This window comes from Leptidea sinapis, chromosome 17 (assembly GCF_905404315.1).
Source record: "Leptidea sinapis chromosome 17, ilLepSina1.1, whole genome shotgun sequence".
Classification (NCBI taxonomy): Eukaryota; Metazoa; Arthropoda; class Insecta; order Lepidoptera; family Pieridae; genus Leptidea; species Leptidea sinapis.
This window is the reverse complement of record NC_066281.1, coordinates 11,527,484-11,550,062: the sequence shown is the minus strand read 5'-3', so window position 1 is coordinate 11,550,062 and position 22,579 is coordinate 11,527,484. Positions and strand designations below refer to the sequence as shown.

General features: G+C 35.7%; 2 protein-coding genes across 8 annotated transcripts in view; one reads left to right on the top strand and one right to left on the bottom strand.

Moving 5' to 3' along the window:
- The window catches only part of LOC126968891 (protein phosphatase PHLPP-like protein), a 33,635-nt gene extending 22,049 nt beyond the window's left edge, over positions 1 to 11,586 (top strand). For 2 of the 4 annotated variants that reach the window (XM_050814034.1, XM_050814035.1), the window contains 3 exons: positions 3,983 to 4,105; positions 6,713 to 6,866; positions 9,167 to 11,586. In XM_050814034.1, the coding sequence (XP_050669991.1) occupies positions 3,983 to 4,105; positions 6,713 to 6,866; positions 9,167 to 11,514 (2,625 nt within the window). In that variant the 3' untranslated portion in view covers positions 11,515 to 11,586. The remainder of the gene's footprint in view (positions 1 to 3,982; positions 4,106 to 6,712; positions 6,867 to 9,166) is intronic. The other 2 variants (XM_050814036.1, XM_050814037.1) reach the window with 2 other exon arrangements.
- A 396-nt stretch (positions 11,587 to 11,982) lies between these two features.
- The window catches only part of LOC126968961 (LIM/homeobox protein Lhx3), an 86,973-nt gene continuing 76,376 nt past the window's right edge, over positions 11,983 to 22,579 (bottom strand). For all 4 annotated transcript variants that reach the window (XM_050814209.1, XM_050814213.1, XM_050814211.1 and 1 more), the window contains exons 5-7: positions 18,589 to 18,743; positions 16,247 to 16,420; positions 11,983 to 12,432 (exon numbers count right to left, since the gene is read on the bottom strand). In XM_050814209.1, coding sequence (XP_050670166.1) covers positions 12,272 to 12,432; positions 16,247 to 16,420; positions 18,589 to 18,743 — 490 coding nt within the window. In that variant the 3' untranslated portion in view covers positions 11,983 to 12,271. The remainder of the gene's footprint in view (positions 12,433 to 16,246; positions 16,421 to 18,588; positions 18,744 to 22,579) is intronic.

The following is a 22,579-nucleotide window of genomic DNA, read 5'->3' as shown; positions in this document are numbered from 1 at the left end:
ACCACTTCGGAAAAGGTTCAGCTGTAATGAGAAGAAGTGGCAAGAAACTCATTGCCACTCTTTTAAATATATACTTACAGCTTCATCGTTTTACAAATCATTTAAATTATAATAGGTATATGTACCATGTAACAAAATACTTATACATAGATATAGGTATAGGTAATCACAGGCTACCATCCGCAACTCGACAGCTAAAACGCGCCTATTTTTTACCGACTTCGTAAAGGAGCAGGTTCTCAATTCGATTGGTATTTTTTCATGTATGTACACCGATTACGCTGAGGTTTATGATCCGATTTCCGTGATTCTTCTTTGGTTCGATGCAGAATGTATGTCATTTGGTCCGATAAAAATCTGACGTAGTTTGGCCCAGTAGTTTTCATTTTATGAATATTTTTGTTTACGTGGATGATCTTATTACAGTTTGTGTACTGCATTTTTAGGAGTTTTCATTAAGTTTGATTATATATTATTATTATTAACCCTTTTGCCGAAAAGTGGATCTTAAGCTACCTGTAATTCATAGCTATCAAACAATGACGTTCTATACATATAGACAATGCAACTCATACAAAATCAAAGCCGAAATATGACACATGCCAAAAATGACACCATAATAACCTTCGACTGCTATGTCTATACATTTCTGAGTGTATCCTTTCATCTGTCCCATTCCGACAAGCGGGTCTTATCTGGGGACTGGTCAATAATATTGTACTTTATTTAATGAAAAAATGTTCGATTTATGAAATTACTAATTGAATCTTATATAATAAAATAGCCTTACCGATGATAAGTCACACCATCTTTTTTTTGAGTCGTTAATGTATTATTTAAGCACTTTTTATAGCACATTCAGGCTTGTTGATTTACACACATTTGACACACGACTAAGGAGAAAAGTGTGCTTACATTGTCTATGAGCTCACTTTTGCCGTTCCGTTATCTGACTGCGAATGATATGTCCATATTATGTATAGAACGTCATTGCTATCAAACGTTTTTCATTATATTTCAGTGTCTCATAAGAACGTCAAATATGTCTATATTGCTTAAGGCACGCGGAACCTTTCGTAGGCCTACCTATACCTACTTAAAAAAACTTTTTAATATATGACTGATTTTATTAATATTTACCTGATTAATGTAATAATTTTATACTTTTGAGTTTTTGAAGTTTTTTATACGTAGTTTTTTATGTAAGGTGGGGTTGAGGCTAATCTGGCCACCGCAACTTCTTAAGTTGGCTTATAAACCTCTGATGTCACCCATGAACGCGGATAGAGTCTTCAGTGACCCAAGGTTTTTTTCCCGGTATGAGGCCACACTCCCACATTCCAGAATGACGAGTGCGGCCATCTCTTTCTCTGGTAGCGCTTTTTAAATGCATACGCCTTTGTTAAGTCTTTCAACACCCCGTTGTTTCAACACACATTAAAATTATTTTCGATTCGTGAATATTTAGACCAGTAAAGTTAAAAATAAGAAACCAATAACTTAGTTTTCTGAATTTTTCATATAAGTTTTGAGGTTATGTGAAAAATGTGTGAAAACAAAAGTAGTAGATCTTTTTATTACCTACACCTTCGCCATTTGATTTTTTTCCTACAAGTAGGACTTGTAGTTTTGCCGGAAATCGAGATAAACCGTTTTATACTCATAAGTAGCGCCCTTTTTACACTTGTTCTTTCTTCACCCGACCTCAGATCCGCCCAAAATCTATTGTTCCTTTCATTTTTGTTATATTCTCTTCAATGTTTATTTTTTTTTTTGATTAAAAAATTATCGACCCTGGTCTTATTATATATATACATATGTAAAATTTCAAATGGCACAACAATGTATATTATATCATCTTAGCCCGTAACTCGTACCTATCTAATCGGTACATCAGTTTTACTGCCATAATCGAACGAGTGCTTTTTACTTTTCTTACATCACAAATGCGGTAATTAGTGTTGTATGCTTACACAAATATTTTGTTGTATCTCAAAGAATGTTACACTATGTATGTAGAACATTATTAAATTCTACGGTTAATACTTCCTATTTTTAACACTTTTTATAACTTTCTAGTATTTTTTTATGGAAAAGGACGACGAATGAGCCTACATGCTCTTGCAGAGGAATTACACTAGCGTTGCCGGCCCTTAAGGAAGGCCTTTTACGCACTTTTTTTTGAAGGTATCTATGTCGTGTCATCCCGGAACCACCGCACAACGAAGCTCATTCCACAGCTTTGTAGTACGTGGAAAAAAGCTTCTTGAAAACCGCACTGTGGAGGACCGCCACACATCCAGATGGTGTGGATGATATCCTAATTTGTGGCGTGTCGTGCAAAGGTGAAATTCGGCAGCAGGAATCAGACGAAACAGCTCTTCGGAATACTCCCCGTGATAAATGCGATAGAAGACACAAAATAAAGCAACGTCTTTACGCATTACATAGCATCTATATATAAGTAGTTATTGAGTTTATCGCGAAGACCGACAGACAGACAGACGCGGCGAAGAACTTTGTTTTATACTATGTAGTGATATTGTTTCATTTGAAATCCACTATGTTTTATGTAAGCATATTTTAACATAGTGAATAATACAATTAGTGAATAGAAAGTTAATAAATTAACTCTAACAAGTCATTTATTTAAATTTATACTTGATAACTTTATTTATAATTATTTGTATTAATTTAATAATTTTAATGAGATATAAACTTTTTACAAAAATACCAGTGGGAGGCTCCTTTTGCACAGGATCCCGGCTAGATTATGGGTACCACAACGGCGCCTTTTTCTGCCGTGAAGCAGTAATGTGTAAGCATTACTGTGTTTCGGTCTGAAGGGCGCCATAGTTAGTAAAATTACTGGGCAAATGAGACTTTACATCTTATGTCTCAAGGTGACGAGCGCAGTTGTAGTGCTGCTCAGAATTTTTGGGGTTTTTCAAGAATCCTGAGCGGTACTGCATTGTAATGAGCAGGGCGCATCAACTACCATCAGCTGACCGTCCTGCTCACTGTCCTGAAAAACCCAAAAATCCTGAGCGGCACTACAATTATTACGCTAATCACCTTGAGACATAAGATGTTAAGTCTCCTTTGCTCAGTAATTTCTCTAGCTATGGCGCCTTACAGATCGAAACACATTAATGCTTACACATTACTGCTTCACGGCAGAAATAGGCGCCGTTGTGGCATCTATAAGCTATCCGGCATCCTATGCAAAGGAGCCTCCCACCGGTTACGATCAGTATTATGCTGAATTGAAAAAGTGTGTGCGTGTAATCTTTACGCGCGATTGAAGGAACTTAATTAAATTAAACTTTAGGAATAATTACGAGATACATACATATATATACGCTTTTTTCTTATCTGAAAGCTCATAGACAAAATATGTTATTTTCGTTTGCCCTTGTTTGTCCCATCTAGGACATCCAGTATGTAACAAATATTCTTAAAAAGTTGAAAGACAAGAAGATTTAATTTATATCATTTAATATATACCTACTTACATTTATTAAAGCCGTGTTATTAATAAATAATTGAATAAAAATAACTAAATTATTAATATCACACATAACAATTTAACGTTGTTATTGAATATTAACGAATATGGCTCTATGGGCTCGGACCTTTGCCTGTCCAATGGACGAAGAAAAATTAACGAATGTCGCAATCGTCAGACTGAGAACTTTAATTTATTACAAAGTAGTCATAAATGAACAAATACACTTGGAGATTTTCAGATAATATTACTGAGCAATTTGAAACAATTTTTTAAACCATTAAATTATAATGGTTAAAAATTGTTTCTATTTCTGCTGGAAGTACTAACGTTGCTTCCGTCAGAAAAATATTCTGAGTTACCCCCAAGTCACGCCTAAAGAAGTTTTATTTCAATAAATCTATTTGTATACTAGGTTTAAGTAAGTTGCTGTATAAATTATTGTTCTTTATTTGAATCAATTTTTATTTACAGGTGAACAGTTCGCGGTCGACATGTGCAAGCGATTCAAACAGATGTGAGCACCGCGCTCCACTCACAAATGTCGATCTCCGCCACAATAGACTTAAAGGAAGCATTGTACTTGGTAATTACGAAGTTAGTAATCGTCTATTATATTGTATTTGGGTTCAATACACATAGTTTTGCCCACAATAAATCAAATTGTGATTGCCTCTAACTTTTATTGTTAAACGTAAATCTTAGGGCGCGTTCGCACTTTGTCGTGACGACAGACAATCGTGTAGTTTTAAGTGTAGAGATTATATGTTTAAACGCAGGTGCTCACATATAGAACGACACGATTTACTGTCGTCTACAACATTTTTTGCAGTGACAACAGATTGTCATGACAGTGGGAACGGCTAGCATGACAGTCGTAAAACGATAAAAATATCTACATTTGTAGCTTGCTAATGATGTGTAAACGACAAAGTGACTGCCGTGAAACGGTAAAATGTCATCGTGATCCAATCGGAACAGCTAGATACGATAGTCGCTAAAAGATAAAAAAAAATTGACAACAAACAATCGTATTAATGGGAACAGCTAGACACGACGTCGTCCACCGATAAACTAATCGTTTCGACAAGGTGGGAACGCGCCCTTACGATCTAGTTTAAATTTGGTAGCAGAAACTTTTGAGGTGTCTATGGAAATTGTTTTCATTTCCTTAACTTTCACTTTAATACATTTTTGGATATATCTTGATGAAGATTGCAATATCTGTTTAAGGAAGATACATGTAGTTATATTAAAGAAGTACCTGGTGCTTAGTATAATTTTTGGTTGATACAATGTCATGATTATCAATAATATTCTTAGTCTCCCTTAATGTATTATTTATTACCTTTCCTTCTTCCTGGGTAATAGCTCCAGAGCATTCAAGTTCTTATGTAGACATGCCTAAAATAATTAATTACCAGAAAAAAAATCTTCTAAAAAATATGGTTAATTTTTACTGTCGTGGTTAGACGATTGCCAGACAAATTTATAATACTTTTAAGTAAAAATAAGAGATTGGATCTATTATTCCTTAAAATTTCAATACCAAAAATAATTAAATCTACTGATTTTTGGACGAGAAAACAACATCAACCTCGTCAAATCTTAGCAGTCATAAACGGTCACAGATGTAGTTGTCCCTATCGCACTCTATAGAGGAAGTTCAAAGTGTAGAAAGGTGTGTGTAAAGGTCATACGTATAGTATATATACAATACACACGTTAGTTATAGTTCTTTCAAAAATCTATCTCTCAATTTCATCGCAGGGCGACTCTGCCATCTTTGGTTTCAAGGTGACATAAAGATCCTAATAAACTGGTGCTTCATGTAAAGAGTTCAGTTAATATGCAGCGACTACATTCTTACTAAATCTTAATTTGCGGATGAATCAACACACGGTATGAAATACGGGTTTACCCATTCTACTCTTGTAAAATTACATCATCTAGTAATAATTAGTTGATAGCGAAATAATAATAGGGTAAAGGGTAAGGGTTAATAATATTTTAAATGTAGATATATATTACCTGTCGCGACAACGCTATTCTCCGTTTTATCGCAACAATGTGGCCACAGCATAAAAAGTTAAAACTATTTTACACAAATCTCTGTATTATGTACTTTTTTATTCATGCTTTCGTAATTTATACTTGTTAATGTGTATTATCAGTGTTATTTGCTAAATAAAAAGTTGAATACAGATATTATTTCATACTGTACTAGAGGGATATTTATCGCCTAACTTCACGATGCGTCCAAAGGAATCACTCTAGTAATATTTCGCCAATTGCGCCATTAGAATTAAATCTAATCACTAAAATAAGCACAAACGATAAGTATTTTAACTTCGAGTTCTGGGGAGATTTACAACCTTAGACCGGGCTATTCACACTTCAGTGCCCTTTTATCTATGATTTATTGTAAAGGAATTTGATAAAAACCTAACTATACATCCAGCCTTTCTTAATAATATAACCCGAAACCTAAATCTGTGCAAATCTATAAAACTGCAAGAATTCTGGAAAATTGTGAAAATAAATTTAAGAAGGTATAAAACTGAATGAACCACATCAATGTAGATGTGGCGTTCAGGTAGATGCTCTTGGGCGTTACGGGTTATTCTGCCAAAAATCGGCAGGCCGTATCAGTCGTCACGCCAGGATTAATGAAGTCATCCGCAAGGCATTTGCCGCTCTTAATAGGCCAGCTGTTGTAAAGCCAAATGGTATTACCCGCCGCGATGGCAAGCGTTCTGATGAAATAACGTTGGTGGCTTGGGCACGGGGAAAGGCGCTGGTGTGGGACGCGACTTGCATCGACACTCTGGCTCCTTCTCATGTCCAAGTTACTTTAGCTGGTGCTGAGGCTGCTTCTTCAACTGCTGAATACATCAAGCGTCTCAAATATGTTGTTGGTCTTGTGAGTCATACATCTTTGTGCCGTTTGGTGTCGAGACACTTGGCCCGTGGGGCCCAGAGGCACGGAGAATGTTCAAAATACTATCTTCGCGCCTCAACAAGGTTACTGGAAACCCAAGCGCTGGCAGCTATTTCGGTCAACGGATCAGCCTAGCTATCCAACGCGGTAATTGTGCCAGTATTCTTGTTACGCCTCTTGTTTTGTTTGAATAAATACTTACTGATGATATTAAAGAATAGCAAGCTACATCATAGTAACGTATATTTCATTGAAAATTTCAGCACTTGGCGACACTGGACGTGTCTCATAATACAGTGGAGGTGTTAGTATTATCAGCTCTGCGTGGACTACGAGAATTATACGCGGCCAACAATTCCATACAGCATATGTCTCTGCATGGCGCATCGTTACGAATTCTACATGCACCGTACAATAGTAAGTTAAATTTGTTTTATGGACTTCAACAACTCTTCGGGTTTACCAATCCAATTTCATACTATTCGCTACATAGTACACTCGATTTTCAATCAGATTCTGTTCTGTCCACCATTCACCATTCTTATGATCTGTTTCTTATCGCAGACGAGCTTTTTTCAATGTGGCATAAAGGACCATGTAAACTGGTGTTTTTGATGTAAAGAGTTCAGGCAATATAGGGGCTACATTCTTATTATAATTGCTAGTTAACCCGGCAAACGTTGTTTTGCCATATTGCGATGGTTGGTGGTTAATTTAAATTGAGTAAAGAATATAACTAAATATTCTATGATCCTTATGTGAACTTATAAACGCCCTCACCAATGTACTTACTAGGTTTGGTTCACGCAGATTAAACGCGAGACGAATGTTGAGATCTTAGAGAAAACTTTTCTCTGCGAGATCGAATCAGAAATGAGGAGATCCGTAGGAGAACCATAGTCACCGACCATATGGTTGTAAAACTGAAATGGCAGTGGGCAGCTCGACGGACAGATGGCCTTTGGGGCAGTAAAGTCCTCGAATAGCGACAACGTACCGGAAGACGATATGATGGTAGGTCCCCTACAAGATGGACCGACGTTATGATCAAAATTGCCGGAATAAGTTGGATGAGGGCAGCACAGGACCGATTGTCATAGCGATCTTTGGGGGAGGCGTTCGTCGAGCAGAGGACGTCTTCCGGCTGAAAATGATAATGATGCATGTTCATCTCGTATTTGAACAAAATCGTCGATCAATCTTTTTGCTCATAGCTTCAATAACGTCTAATCTAATAAGACTTGTCGATTTATATTGCTCATAGCTTCGATAACGTCTAATCTAATAAGACTTGTCGATTTATATGACTTTTATACCTTTTTACTAAAACGTCACTATCCTATTATAGGCTGGGATCACACGAAGGAAAAAAGGGAAAGTTAGCTACTGCTTTTTCTTAGTAATTTCGTGAAAGCCTCAATATTGGCCTTTCCTTTAGAAAAGACCATCCTCTAAAATTTATCATAGGAGTTATAACTCCTTGGAAGTTCATATTGCTTCGCTTGTTCAGTTCGTGCCCTGTGACCTGAATCTTGCTGATCTAAAACTGTGTCTTGAGACATTTAAACTAATGTAACACTTTTCTCACAAAAATGTTACTTTGTGTCCTTGATAAGACACTCATACCATGACTGATGCAGGATGATGACTGGGACCGCCCAGTCAAGGTACCGACCTTTACGAAGTGGTTGTAAAAGGACGAGGCTTCTTTATCATATTTCTCGTTGTAGCAGTGGTCTTCAATCGGAAAATTTATTTAATTTTTACCCGCTGAGGAGAAAACTCTGTACCAGCAGGAAACGTCTAACAATTTTTTAAAGTGAAAATTCTTTGCACGTTGAGCCCTTTTTGGGCCTGAAGCAGTTTGAATTATATTAAAGCGCTGTCTCCGACTGACGATAAAATCACAAATACCGGAGAAAATTTTTTCAGCGCTATAGAGAGAGAACGCTATATATATAATTAAAATAAATAAAAATTGCCAGTTATAGAGACTGCCCATACACAATTTCAACAATGCAGAGTATATACAATGCAGAACTTTTCACTTAATTATAATCAATAATGTTGCTTACGTCACCTGTATAGCTACAGGTATACTGCTATAACCATTTCGATGATGGGAGAGACTCACGAGATTCCAAGATCCATCCAAAAAGTGTCTAACTTTATAATATACTTATATTTTTTTAATGAGATTGATCGCGTGCGCCATTCATGAGAATGACGCGAAAATAAGATTTTCCCCTACAAAAAAGTGCCTGACGCATCTAAAAAGGTTTTCACTTCAAAATCTAACTGGGCTTAGTATCGCTATTTTCTATAAATTATTTTTAAATCGTATTTTATGCTTTGTTCTCTACTCTCTATAAATTCTTATGTGCCACTTTCGATCAGTTCATCTATGAAATGAAAATCTTTATAAATAAAGTTCTATTTTCGTTTCGGTTGATGCCTATTTAAAGTGCATCATTATTAGTAAAGAGAGTAAATCTTAATCGTAATGTTACGGTACGGTATTATAGTGTTTAAGTAAAATTAATGTTACAATAACCTATTAGAAATTCAGCTTTCTCAATAATAAAGGCTTTTTGTATAACCATAAATTATTAAATAAAAACATTTTTATTCTTGAACTCAATAGATAATTTCACTGAATATTTTTAGAAAGTATGTCTTAAATTTAATCTCTAAAACTTCACTTATTATTGTTTCAGATTTGGAGAGCTTAACAACAACAGTACCCCCGATAAACTTGGTCGAAATAAATTTATCGCACAACAAACTTACTTTATTACCACAATGGCTCAGTGGCTGTTCAGATTTGACAAAACTTTACGCAAGCAATAACCAACTCTCGTCACTCCCTGATCATTTGTTCTGCAGCGAATTATCTAGTCTCAGCCATTTGCACTTGGGTCACAATAAAATATCAACTATACCATCAATGCCGAGGCTAAGATCACCTTTAAAAGAACTTATCCTGAATGAAAACTGTATTCAAGCGCTTCCAGAAAACTTTTTCTCGGTTTGTGATAGATTATGTGTTCTAAATCTTTCCAACAATAGATTAAGTCGTCTACCCAGAATAAGAGGTGTTTCTTCACATTCCTTAGAACGACTATATTTAACAGCCAATTGCTTAAACGATGACTCGATTGACGTCATCATAACTTTTAGAGAACTTAAAATTCTGCACGTCGCTTATAATTGCCTTACGAGTTTGCCTGAAAGTTTTTGCAACTTTTGGCCACATATGGAAGAATTCATAGTGTCTGGAAACTCTTTGACGAAACTTCCAGATAGTTTAGCTCAGCTCAATAATATCAAAATTGTTCGCGCGCATTCAAACAGATTACGATCCATACCAATGTTTGCCTGCAGTGCTTCAGTGAAAGTATTAGATTTTGCACACAACGAATTAGATAGTATTGATCTACGTCTTTTAGCACCAAAGCAACTAAAATTTTTAGACATTTCATGTAACAAAAAGTTACAAATGAACCCATCACAATTCATTGCATATAAATCTCAACGCCCGCTGAGTTTGGTTGATGTGACGGGGCATAATAATCAAAGCTGGTCTCGAAAAAGTGGTTTTCATGAGGAGTTTAAGGCGACTACTCCATGGGCTTTAGGTTTTTCCGAATGCCCTAATAAGCAATTGCAATTATCGTGCGCTCAAATACGGTTACCATCATTTTGTAATAAAGAGGGTTTATTTGCGGTAATTGATGGTGAAAATGATACAGAAGTTGCAAAAATATTACAGACAAGCCTACCTGGGTTACTTTTGGAAGAAAAAGCTATTAAAGAAACTGTCAATGAATACATGAAGTATGTTGTTTTATCAGCTCACAGGGAATTGAAAGAAAAAGGACAAAAAAAGGGTGCAAGTCTTATTATGTGCCATTTATCTCCAGTAGAATCTTCAGAAAATGCATTCGGTAACATAAACAAACGATACAGTTTAAGGTTGGCAAATGTAGGCGATACTAAAGCAATTTTATGTCGGCGAAATGGTCCTTTGTGCTTAGGTGCTGAGAACAACAAGCGTTTGGGCTATTCCACGCGATATCCACATCTCATTCCAGATCCTGACGTTGTCCAGACTATAATCAAAGAAGATGACGAATTCTTAATTTTAGGTAATGGAAGATTTTGGAATGCTATCACTGTAGATACTGCAGTATCTGAAGTGCGAACTGAACGCAATCCAGTTTTAGCAGCTAAGAGATTACAAGATTTAGCTCAAAGCTATGGTGTTGAAGATTGTATATCAGTTATTGTTATAAGATTTGACATTGCCAGGCCCGATCTTGACATGTTAATGAAAGAATTACGCCAAACAATTAATACAACAAAATCGTGTCGTCCTGATTGCTGTTGCTCTCGCTTAGAACCGTGCTGTCATTCGATTACTCCACCTAAATCAAATAGTGATCGTTCTTCTCCAAGTGGCCAAAGTGATAAACCTCTAAGTGAAATAATGAATCCACAACAACATTATGCAAGTGTTCGCTCACATGCTAAAGCAACAGACAGGAAACCTCGAGGAGGAGTTGCTAGAGCGATCCGCGTGCGAGTGGAAGAAGATAAGGAAGAGAATAAAAAAATAGATGAACCATCCTCCGAAGAACAATTTAAGTGCTGGGAATATATGTTAGAGCAAAATACGCAAATGATATTTGACAAAGAGCTAGATAATCTATCAAAAGGAATAAAGTCAGAGGCTGGAAGTTTGAAAAATATAAAAGGTTTATCGGGAAGCAGTCCCCAGTTGCAATTGGCTGGTAAACAGAGCAAGCTCCCATTTCTGTCGAAACATTTTGGCAGTGCACGATCATTTGGTGCAGCCCTAAAGCCAGAATTTCGTTTTGGATCAGGCCGAATGCCAAACTGTGGGCCAAATGCTGCATACTTTGGTTCTCTTCAAAGGCTAATGCCGTACCATTTAGAGTATGATTTCGCAGTTATCCAGGAAAAATCGGCGCAGTCACAGGAATCTCTTGATCTGGAAGGTCGGATGCAACAATATTGGGGCGTAGCGACGACAGAGTTATAAAGATTGTTAATATATTGCTAATCTATTAGTATATGTAATATAGATATATGTAAATAAAACTTGCCTTAATAATTTATGTATTATTATTGATTAACTACCTTTTTATATACAATATAGTATATGTAATTAAAACATTTATCTCTTGACTAGAATCTTTGCACGAATTTTATAGTAAATATATCACTAAAGGCTTACGTTACAATAACTACACATACACGTAACTTAAATACGTTAATTACAATAATTTACATAATTTTCTTTTAACGATACTATTCATAAGTAAATGTACAGTTTATTATTACTAATATAGAAACAAAAAATATATAGGTAATTTAAGTAATAAGCTAAATAAATAATTACTGTACTATGAAAACTATAACGAAATCAACAATTAGTTTTTCGTTGAAGTACAACTTCAACTGAAAAAAATACAATTTTTAGTTTACTAAGATATAAATGTTTTCGGAAATATAAATAATATTTTCACTAGTTTTTGGAAGAAAGTTATATTATTGCAAATGTAAGTTAAAAATAAATCTGTAATATTAGATTCGATAATCACTGACATTTACACTTAGACTTATATTTTATTTAACTGACTATGTAAATTCACCATTCAAAAGTTTGTGCTAACTGAGTTATTCGTTACCAATCATAGTTCACGCTTGACGACCAGCTCGAGTGGTTGAAGGGGGAATGGCTGCGTGGGGCAAGGCGCTACGAGTGGTGGATGCGTGTGCGCCGGCGGTGGCCGCCGCTAGGGGTAGCCACGGGGGGAGTAGTGGTGCGGCTCGCCCAGCCAAGAGTCGGGCGAGGGGGGGAAGTCAGGATAGCCCCCCGCAGCTGGAGATGATGAGCTGCTCAAGTCTGACGCACCTCCTGCCCCAGGCCCGATGCCCGCCGCGCTCATTGCTTGTCCTGGTAAAATTCAATACACAATTAGCCATGAAAACTACTGGGAACCCAAGCGCTGGTAGCTAGTTCGGTCAACGGATCAGCCAATCTGGATAGCTAATCCAGCGCCGAACTGCGCAGTTTTAATTTTTTGTAGTCATAATATTTTAAATATAGCTATAAGATTTGTTTTGTTTAAATAAATAATTAGTCATTATTAATAACAAACATAAAAAGGCATTAATTTTCTCAAAATTTTACTTTAGAATTCTTTTTGAAGTCATTTCTAACTCTACCACAACTTCGGAAACAAATGGCGCTCTAAGAGATAAGAAGCGGAGCAAGAAACTCCCAGCATTCTTTTTTTGCGCTCTTTTTAATAAAATATATGGTATATTTGTATTGTACTGTTATTGTATTCACTATAAAATAATCATAATCTAGTCCTAGGATGTCCGATCATTTAGATATTCAGGTATGGAGTAGTAGGATTTATGACAGAGCCATTTTTTAATAAAACATTTAAATTTATTTATATATAATGCCCGTACAGTGACTGGGACATTATTATCAAAGTATACATTTATCCTTAAAGCTATTATGTATCTTATGAATGCAGCTTCCTGCTACATTGTTTTTATTGGATTTTGTACACAAATTCGCTACATTTTTTTATTGCAAGTAACCTTCATTCATATTCTAACTTAAAATTGCCTGAAATATTATATTATTGAGATGAGTTATCTGACAGTGAAAGTCTTGATAAACTCAGTTACGTCGTTTAGCAGACTATCTGCAAAATTTAAAAATTGAGTTCTGATCCTATGTTTTGTGTAAAGAACCGTATGCATTGAGTTAAAATCTATGTATTAGTTTCATCCAATCACTTATCTGATTGATATGTGTGATTGCTTTATAGCTTTATAGAAAGACTGCCACCAGTGGGAGGCTCCTTTGCACAGGATGCTGGCTAGATTATGGGTACCACAACGGCGCCTATTTCTGCCGGAAGCAGTAATGTATAAACATTACTGTATTTCGGTCCGAAGCGCGTGAAATTACTGGGCAAATGAGACTTAACATTTCTTATGTCTCAAGGTGACGAGCGCAAATGGAATGCTGCTCAGAATTTTTGGGTTTTTCGAAAATCCTGAGCGGCACTGCATTGTAATGGGCAGGGCTTATCAATTACCATCAGCTGAACGTCCTGCTCGTCTAGTCCCATATTATCATAAAAAGAAAAAAAAACTATCTTTTGCGGGTAAATCACAAAAAGAGTACCTTAAAAACAGAATGCAATTAAAGATTGATGTGAGAAAAGTTGGTTGGATCCAGTCTTAGAGGAAAATTTTCTTAGAGATAGTAAGTATAAACTTATTGAACAATAAATTATACCTATACTAAATTAAATACTATATTAAAATTGTATCAAGTTATATGATTTTGACTTTATCACCGACAATAATCTCAAAATTTTTAAACCACAACAACCGCATGGAAAGCGACAAAGTGTAGGCAAAATCATCACACTAAATTTGTGATAGTGGCTTCATATGTGTACGCAAAAATCAGTGGCTTAATTTAACATAATAACTCGAAAACACAAAGAGAAACGAAGCTTGGTGTTGTCAACGCAAGTCTCAACCAATAACAGAAAATCACTCTTGGATAAATACATTAAAAAGTCAACAATTGGAACACACTTTATACTTTTGTTTTACTAACACTAGCGCCATTACTGTTTGGTATCTGAAAGTTTACAAACGTTATTTTATTCTTGTTAAAAACAGGCTTGTTAAAACAAGTGGGAGGCTCCTTTGCACTGGATGCCGGCTCGGTTATGGGCACCACAACGGCGCATATTTCTACTCAATCGCGCGTAAAGATTACACGCACACACTTTTTCAATTCAGCATAATACTGATCGTTACTAGTGGGAGGCTCCTTTGCATAGGGATGCCGGATAGATTATGGATGCCACAAAGGTGCCTTTTTCTGTCGTGAAGCAGTAACATATAAACATTACTGTTTCCGGTCTGAAGGGCGTCGTAGCTAGTGAAATTATATGGCAAATGAGATTTGACATCTTATGTCTCAAGATGACGAGCGCAGCTGTTGTAGTGCCGTTCAGATTTTTTGGGTTTTTTAATAATCTTGAGTGGCACTGCATTGTAATAGGCAGGGCGTATCAATTACCATCAGCTGAACGTCCTGCTCGTTTCGTCCCTTATTTTTATAAAATCAGTAGTTTTAAACAAAGTTTATTTTGTCTAATTCAAATAGGCAATGCGACTGTATTACTATTTAAAAAATCTTTATATATAAAAATGAATTGCTGTTCGTTAGTCTCGCTAAAACTCGCGAACGGCTTGACCGTTTTGGCTAATTTTGGTCTTGAATTATTTGTTCAAGTCCAGAGAAGGTTTAAAAGGTGAATAAATAGGAAAATGATGCTAAATTAAATAAAAACAACAAATTTGTTTTTCCTTTGATGTGTCCATACATAATTTCTATGAGAGAATTTACTGACGCACAGTTTGACAGTTCTGCTGTGAAACAATTTCATTACGACAGCAGGGTGCATATTTTACGAAGTAATTTTTGATGTTATGATATATTATTGACAAATTCATTTAAAAACATTATTTTATTTATTATATACAGAACAACGTCTGTCGGGTCAGCTAGTTATTAAATAAACTCATTTAATCGATTTCTATCAATTAATGAAACAATGTTTCTTTTATCTCGAAACAAAATCTAAAACCTTGGATAGCAACGCTCCTGTTATTCTGGATTGGCAGGAATCATTTTGAGTAACGGCGATTTGTCGCAAAATTAATTCTTAGAAGTTCGAAAATTATTTTTCTAAAGATTTTTATTGCGCTCTTGAAAAAAAACATTTAATGATATTGCAAGGATTGTGTAATCCAGATCCATTCTTTTATAATTCTATAGGTATGCTATTTTAAAGGAGACACATTTCTCGTACCCTGGTTTCCCTAAAGTTCATAGGCTGGTTATTTTGATTTCATAAGGTTGTTCATTTGCCCCATCTGATTAAAAAAAAACCCAGTAGCAGCTACGGAGGCACTATCTAAAGTATGTTCATCTGTTTCTATAAAACTTCTATACGTTTAATTGTATGTTTGATTGTTCGTTGGTTAAAGCATGGTTAAAGTATGATGCTTTTCTTCCTTTTTTAGTTATGCAAAATTTTAAATGAGACCTTAATTAGCACATGCCATTAAATAAATAATAAATCGCGGCTTTACCCCATGGTTAGGAATAGTTACTAGTGGGTTTTTTTAGTTGTCTAGCTTAAGTTTTGAACTGTTTTCTTATTTTTACCAATAAAATTACTATTCTTAGATTTCCAGTAGCTCGTTGCAACACAAAGACTTATCTTAATAAGTACTTTATACAATAGAGGCTCCTTTGCACAGGATGCCGGCTTGATTATGGGTAACACAACGGCGCCTGTTTCTGCCTTAACGTAGTTATGTGTAAACATTATTCTATTTCGGTTTTCGGCCTGAATTACTGAATTTTCAGGACGCCGCAGCTAGTGAAATTACTGGCCAAATGAGACTTAACATCCTATGTCACAAGGTGACGGGCGCAATCACGCAGAAGTTTTGGGGTTTTTCAAGAATCCTGAGCGGCACTGTATTGTAATGGGCAGGGCGTATCAATTACCATCAGCTGAACGTCCTATTCGATCGTCGCTTATTGTCATAAACAAACGACATATTTGTGACGTTTGCTCCTTCGATCCAGCGTATGAATTGTTTTATTAAAGAATAGCGTTTGCATAAAATAAGGGAGAAGATTGTACCAATATTTGTGTAGACCAGGTGGTCGGGGGGGTAGTGATAATGCGCGTGGGGGGGCGAATGCGCGCGCAGGTAGGGCGGTGTGGCCCCGAACCTGGAGCCCGCGGTGACGCCGCCCGCCGGAGAACTATCCTCACCCCCCATGGCAGCAGTACTGTAGCTATCATTGCTCAGTTCTAAAAAAAACACGTTCACAATTAATTTAATCGTACTTTCACATCGATACATCAGCTCCAAAGAGTAAAGAGTGAGTTTGGATGCGATTACTAATTATATGACAGTTATCACGACCATCATTGACGTCACATTGATGACCCCTATAGCCCAGTGGTTAGTGACCCTGCCTACTGAGCTAGAGGTCCCGGGTTTGAATCCCGGTAGGTGCAGACATTTGACGAATATGAATGTTTGTTTCCGAATCATGGATGTTTAATTTGTATTTATTTATGTTTAAGTAAGTATATTGTATTCAATATATCGTTTTCTTGCACACATAGTACAGGCTATGCTTAGTTTAGGGCAATAATAATAATAATAATCTTTATTTGCATTTAAGGCAAGATAATTTGTGTAAGAATTAATTGCAATTACTAATTTTGACAGTAATCACGACCATCATGTTCACAAAGCATCCTTACACAAGCAATGAATTCAAGCTCTAAAGGTTAAATGCATCCAATATCTGATAATTTATATTAATACAGTTTATTCTTTATTACTTTTTATGAAATAATTTATATTATTTAAATACGACTCATATATTGGATGCAGCACCTTACAAACTAATTTGTTGTGTATATTACAGTCATTGTAAAATACTCTATTGATTGAAAAGAGTGGCTGTTGAGTTTCTTGTATGTTCTTCTCACGAGCTCTATTGTTTCCATACATATGGTAAATTCAGTAATTTAAAAGAAATATTTATAGTGACGATTCAAAAGCGCATAGTTTAAGCCTTATTGAATAATTAATTAATTGGGACCAGTGGGAGGCTCCTTTGCACTGTATTGACAACTGGACCGCCTTGATTATGGGTACCACAACAGTCCCTTTTTGTGCCGAGAAGCATTAATGTGTAAGCATTACTGCGTTTCGGTCTTATTATTGGGCAAATGAGACTTAACATCTTATGTCTCAAGGAGACGAGCGCAATTTTACTGCCGCTCAGAATTTTAGGGAGTTCGTTTACTAGAGCCATTTTGTATAACTTTACTATTCATTTTTCTAAGTATCGTTATTATTATTATTTTTTAAAGTTTACTACTTAGGAATCTATTGATGATTATATGTTGTATGACCAATAAATATTAAGTACCCCAAGCCTACTTAACTTGGTTTACTGAATTTTCAGGACTGAAAATATACAGCTATAAACAGTGTTTTGTGTTATAAGTTAACTGATTAGTGTAAAATTCGTGCTAAAAGGTTTCTTAGTGGGGTTTCAAATCAAATCAAATCAATCACTTTATCCATGTAGGTTAAGAGAATTATACTTATTAATGTCAAAAGTTTTCTTTTCACTTTTATATGATTTAATCAGAAGAAGTGGCAAGAAACTCACTGCTACTCTTTTAATCAACAGTCTTTTATAAATCATTTCAGTAAAGTGACGCAACAAAAATACTCATATGTCAAATAGTCAATGCTTTACACGAGTAAGCCAAAAAAAGTGAATTTAAATTAATACGTAAAAAGTAGAGTTATGACGACCTGTATAGCCGAGTCGTTAGCGATCCTACCTACTAAGCTAGAGGTCCCGGGTTCGAATCCCGGTAGGTGCAAGCATTTATATGATGAATATGGATGTCTGTTTCCGAGTCATGGATGTTTAAATGTATTTGTGTATGTTTATATGTATTTATGTATGTTTAAGTAAGTATGTTGTATTAAATATATTATCGTTGTCTTGCAATCCATACCACAGGCTATATATGCTTAATTTGGGGCAAGATAATTTGTGTAAAAAGTGTGTCAATATTATTATTATATTATTATTATTATTGAGTATGGTAGATGCATTAATCCACACCACACCGTAAATAAATAAAGTTATTTGCGAGCATTTTATCAGCGATAAAAAAAATATAACTTTAATTTTAAAAACATGAAGTAGAGTTTTGGTAATAGGATCAACTTGCCACCATAAGTAGCGCCCGTTTACGAGCATGACACATGGGCCAGCCACCGCCTCCCTCTAACATATTTTAGGGAAGGGAACGACCCGTCCCACGACGCCGCTACAAGCAGCATGACGAAGCCTGTCACGAGAACTCAACAAAATAACAAAAAAAATGTTCATCTACATATGTTTTGAATTAATTAATTAATTTACTAATTGACATACCATGGTGACTAAATGAATCCAAATCAATTTTGAGTTCATCTTTATCTAGCAGCCGGTCTCTCGGTGAGCTTCCTCCAGTACTCTTCATAGATCTGAAGTACTGTGACCATCGCGTACGGCCTGCGTCCTTCTTCAATCTCTTCTCCTTGGCTCTTCTGAATAAAAATCTACGTTAGAATGCGAGAGTAAGATACTCATACAAATAACAGGCACATGAGAAAAGACCAAAAGTACGTGATCTTTGCGGTACACTAAAAAAAGTTGTCAACGCATCTCTTAAGCCCTGGTGTTGTATATGGCATATTTATAAAAAAAAATATGGATTGCACTCCGAGTGCCGACAGAAGTGAAAACTTACTTTTTAAATGGATACTAGGGTTATTGGGTTATGTATGTATTTTATTAATTATTAGAATCTGTAAAATACATTTAATATTCTTTTATGAATCATCGTTAACAAATTGGACAACTCTTGTATCATCATTATTATCATTAAAATTATTACAATCTAAAATAGAACTATAGGTTCATGATGATTAAAATATTAAAAAAAAATTGATTCGAATAGTATAATATAATATAATATAATAGTAATATATCTACATTTTATTTATATAGACGCGCTCGCGTTATACACATTATAGCTGCTGTCTCGTAAAGGTGTCGCAAGTCCAGAAATTTTATCACGGCATGGCCATAATTCGAGTGCAATTGATTGTATCATACTATTATTTATATTAATCCTGCTATACATATAGGCACGATGTAGATCTTCGACATGAAACGCCAGTCGAAGTCTATCATTTTCATTCATTATGTAGTTGTGAAGAGAATGCTGCAATGAGTCCTAAGAAATTCTGCAGTGAAAATAATCTCTAGTCATTTTGACCCATTACTCGTATACTTGTTTTTTTTTTTTCAATTATTAATAATAATTATTGCTGAGACCATGGAAGACTTAAGTCATATGCTCGATGACCTCAATACAGTTTCCCAAGGAGTAGGTCTCAAAATGAACATGGACAAGACGAAGATCATGTCAAATGTGGATGTCGGACCTACTTCCGTAACAGTTGGGAACTGTACTCTCGAAATTGTAGCCGAGTACGTCTACCTCGGACAAACAATCTAGTAAGAAAGGTCCAATTTTGCGAAAAGGGTCACTCATCGAATCCAACTCGGATGGGCAGCGTTCGGGAAGCTCCGTAAAATCTTATCGTGTTGCCAGTGATGACTTATAGTACGCAGACATGGTTGCTTACTATGTGCCTGTAGAGTAAACTCATAAATACTTGCAAAACATAAGGTAAGATTGCCTCGCTGCTAAAACCTCCAAAAATTCCAAAGATCATTAAAACTAATTGATCGTTTTAGTAACATAATTAATAAAGCTATGTATTGGAGTGTGCAAACTATGTATGTTTATAATGTAAACAAGAACACAGTCCGATTACTTTCAATTAAAGAAAATAAAACGTTAATGTGAAGTATAAATACAGCACCCCATTAATGTGGACGGTCGTATGTTTTGCGTGCGTTTGCATAGCGGGAAGCCGGCGGAGAGCTTTTAACAATGGGCCATTTTAATTAAAGTGCCTCCACCGGCCCAGTGGGACGTGGCTCGTATATAGCCGCCATGGATTATTGGAACAACGCCCTAAATTGCCTGTTTCATGTCATAATTCAGGTAATATGTTAGCCGTGGCTTGTACGTTAATGAAGGAATGATGTCATGCAGCGACCGTTTTGTCGTTATCCTCGTTCGGAATGTAATGACAAATTAATTTATTTGTGATGTCGATTAATGAGTGAGATATCTTTATTACGATTGTACCCAACCCAACTACATAAGATGGGTCTTTTTTTAAGGCAATTAGGGACGAGACGAGCAGGACTTTCAGCTGATGGTAATTGATATGCCCTGCCCATTACAATATAGTGCCGCTCAGGATTCTGAAAAACTCAAAGATTCTGAGTGGCAGTACAATTGCGCTCGTCACCTTCAGACATAAGAAGTCTCATTTGCCCAGTAATTTCACTAGATACGGCGCCCGCGCCCTTCAGACCGAAACTCAATAATGCTTACATTTCACCGTTGATGCTTCAGGGCAAAAATAGCGGCGTTGTGGTACCTATAATCTTGGCGGCATCCTGTGCAAACGTGGTTTCTACTGGTAAATGCCCTTAGTAGCCTCTTTCGACACCCTTGGGCCTGGGACTTCCCTATTTTTTTATGCTCCGGGGAAGCACAGGGCAAAAATCTAGACCATATCTTTAATAAGACATATCCTGTGCTCTAATTGACACTCCACCATTGATTCGCTTAAGAAATCTCTAGAGATATAAGTAGAGTATAATTTTTCTATGGACACAGTGCGTAAATCTAAATCAATCCCGCACAAGGTAGTCACTTCAAATAGAATTATTTTTTTATTTATTAGTGAGACTTAAAAATAAATGCCTATAAGTGTTATAGTGCGTCATAAAATATAAATATATTTCTATTTTTTACAGAATTTCTGGCCTAACTGGGTAATAAATAAGTAGATTTTAACGAGCTTAGCAGTATAAACGATTTTTTTTTCAAAACTGTATAGATATTTAATATAAAAAATATTACTTTTTGTCTAGCTGTCTAGAATCCACAGCGGAAGGTACTAGATTTATAACTAATTATAAAATTTGTGCCTCATCTGAAAATTGCTAATACCCAGACCGCTTAGATTCAAATTTCAACACCAATTTAGCACCACACACTAAATGCTTTCCAGAAATCATGCGGGAGGTCTCAACACTTATCTATGCTTTTTAAATGATTTCAGAGAAGACAAAACTGCACATCTTAATATATATAAATTACGTGACACGTTGTTTGTCCGCGATTGACTCCTAAACTAATGAACGGATTCTAATGGGGATTACTTCATGGAATGCAGTTTAGTCCTACTTGAGAGATAGGATAGTTTTTATTTCGATTTGTGACCCATAACTATTTTTAATTCCAATATTTGTTTTGTATGGACATATTTTCTATGAGAGAATTTACTGACGCACGATTTGACAGTTCTGCTGTGAAATAATTACATTACAGTTACCAACAGGGAGCAATGACGTTCTATACATAATATAGAACGTCATTGACATGGAGCATATTTTACAAAATAATTCTTGGTGTTATGAAATATTATTGACAAATACATAAAAAAACAGTATTTTTTTATTATGCACAGAACAACGTCTGTCGGGTCAGCTAGTAACATATATAATATACTTAGAAATCAATACATATGTCATTAGTCAAAATCTAGCCTCAATAGTTAAATCCAGAAAATGTCAAAAGATATGACCTACATAATAAGTTTAGTTAACATTCAACCAACAAAACGAGTCATAATTATTTATAACAATCATAAATCAAATCAAAGAGTAAATGGAAATACTGATAAAAGTTAAGCATTGTGATAAAACGCGGGCGCAGTTTTACGAGGCGCGGCCAAAGGGCAGAGCGTGACCGTTGCCGTGACTAAAACCATTCGACCGAGAAAAAACACAGAGAACACAAACTATACTCTATTCCTAGAGTACATTACATAGAGTATGTTTAACAAAAGACTGTTGCAATCGTTATTACATACACATAACAATACAAGATTTTATGACGCTACGTCGCTCGAACGGTTAGCTCAGTAGCAGAGCACTCGCACGGAACGCGAGAGGTTATGGGTTCGAGTCGCGCATCGTTCATAAAATTTTGTTTTTAAATTTTATTTGTGTATTAATCCTAGAAGTGAGAGCTATCACTTTAAAAACATTTACAAGAGTGACATCTCAAGTCAATTTCCTAGTCAAATACCTAGACGATGGTAGGAAGAAACATGTTGGAATTTTTGTATATTTTTTTGGATCAACTCAAAAAAATGTATGTCAATCTTAATTTCCGATCTAGAGAAAGCTACATTATCAACACAAATGTATGATATATATAACTAGC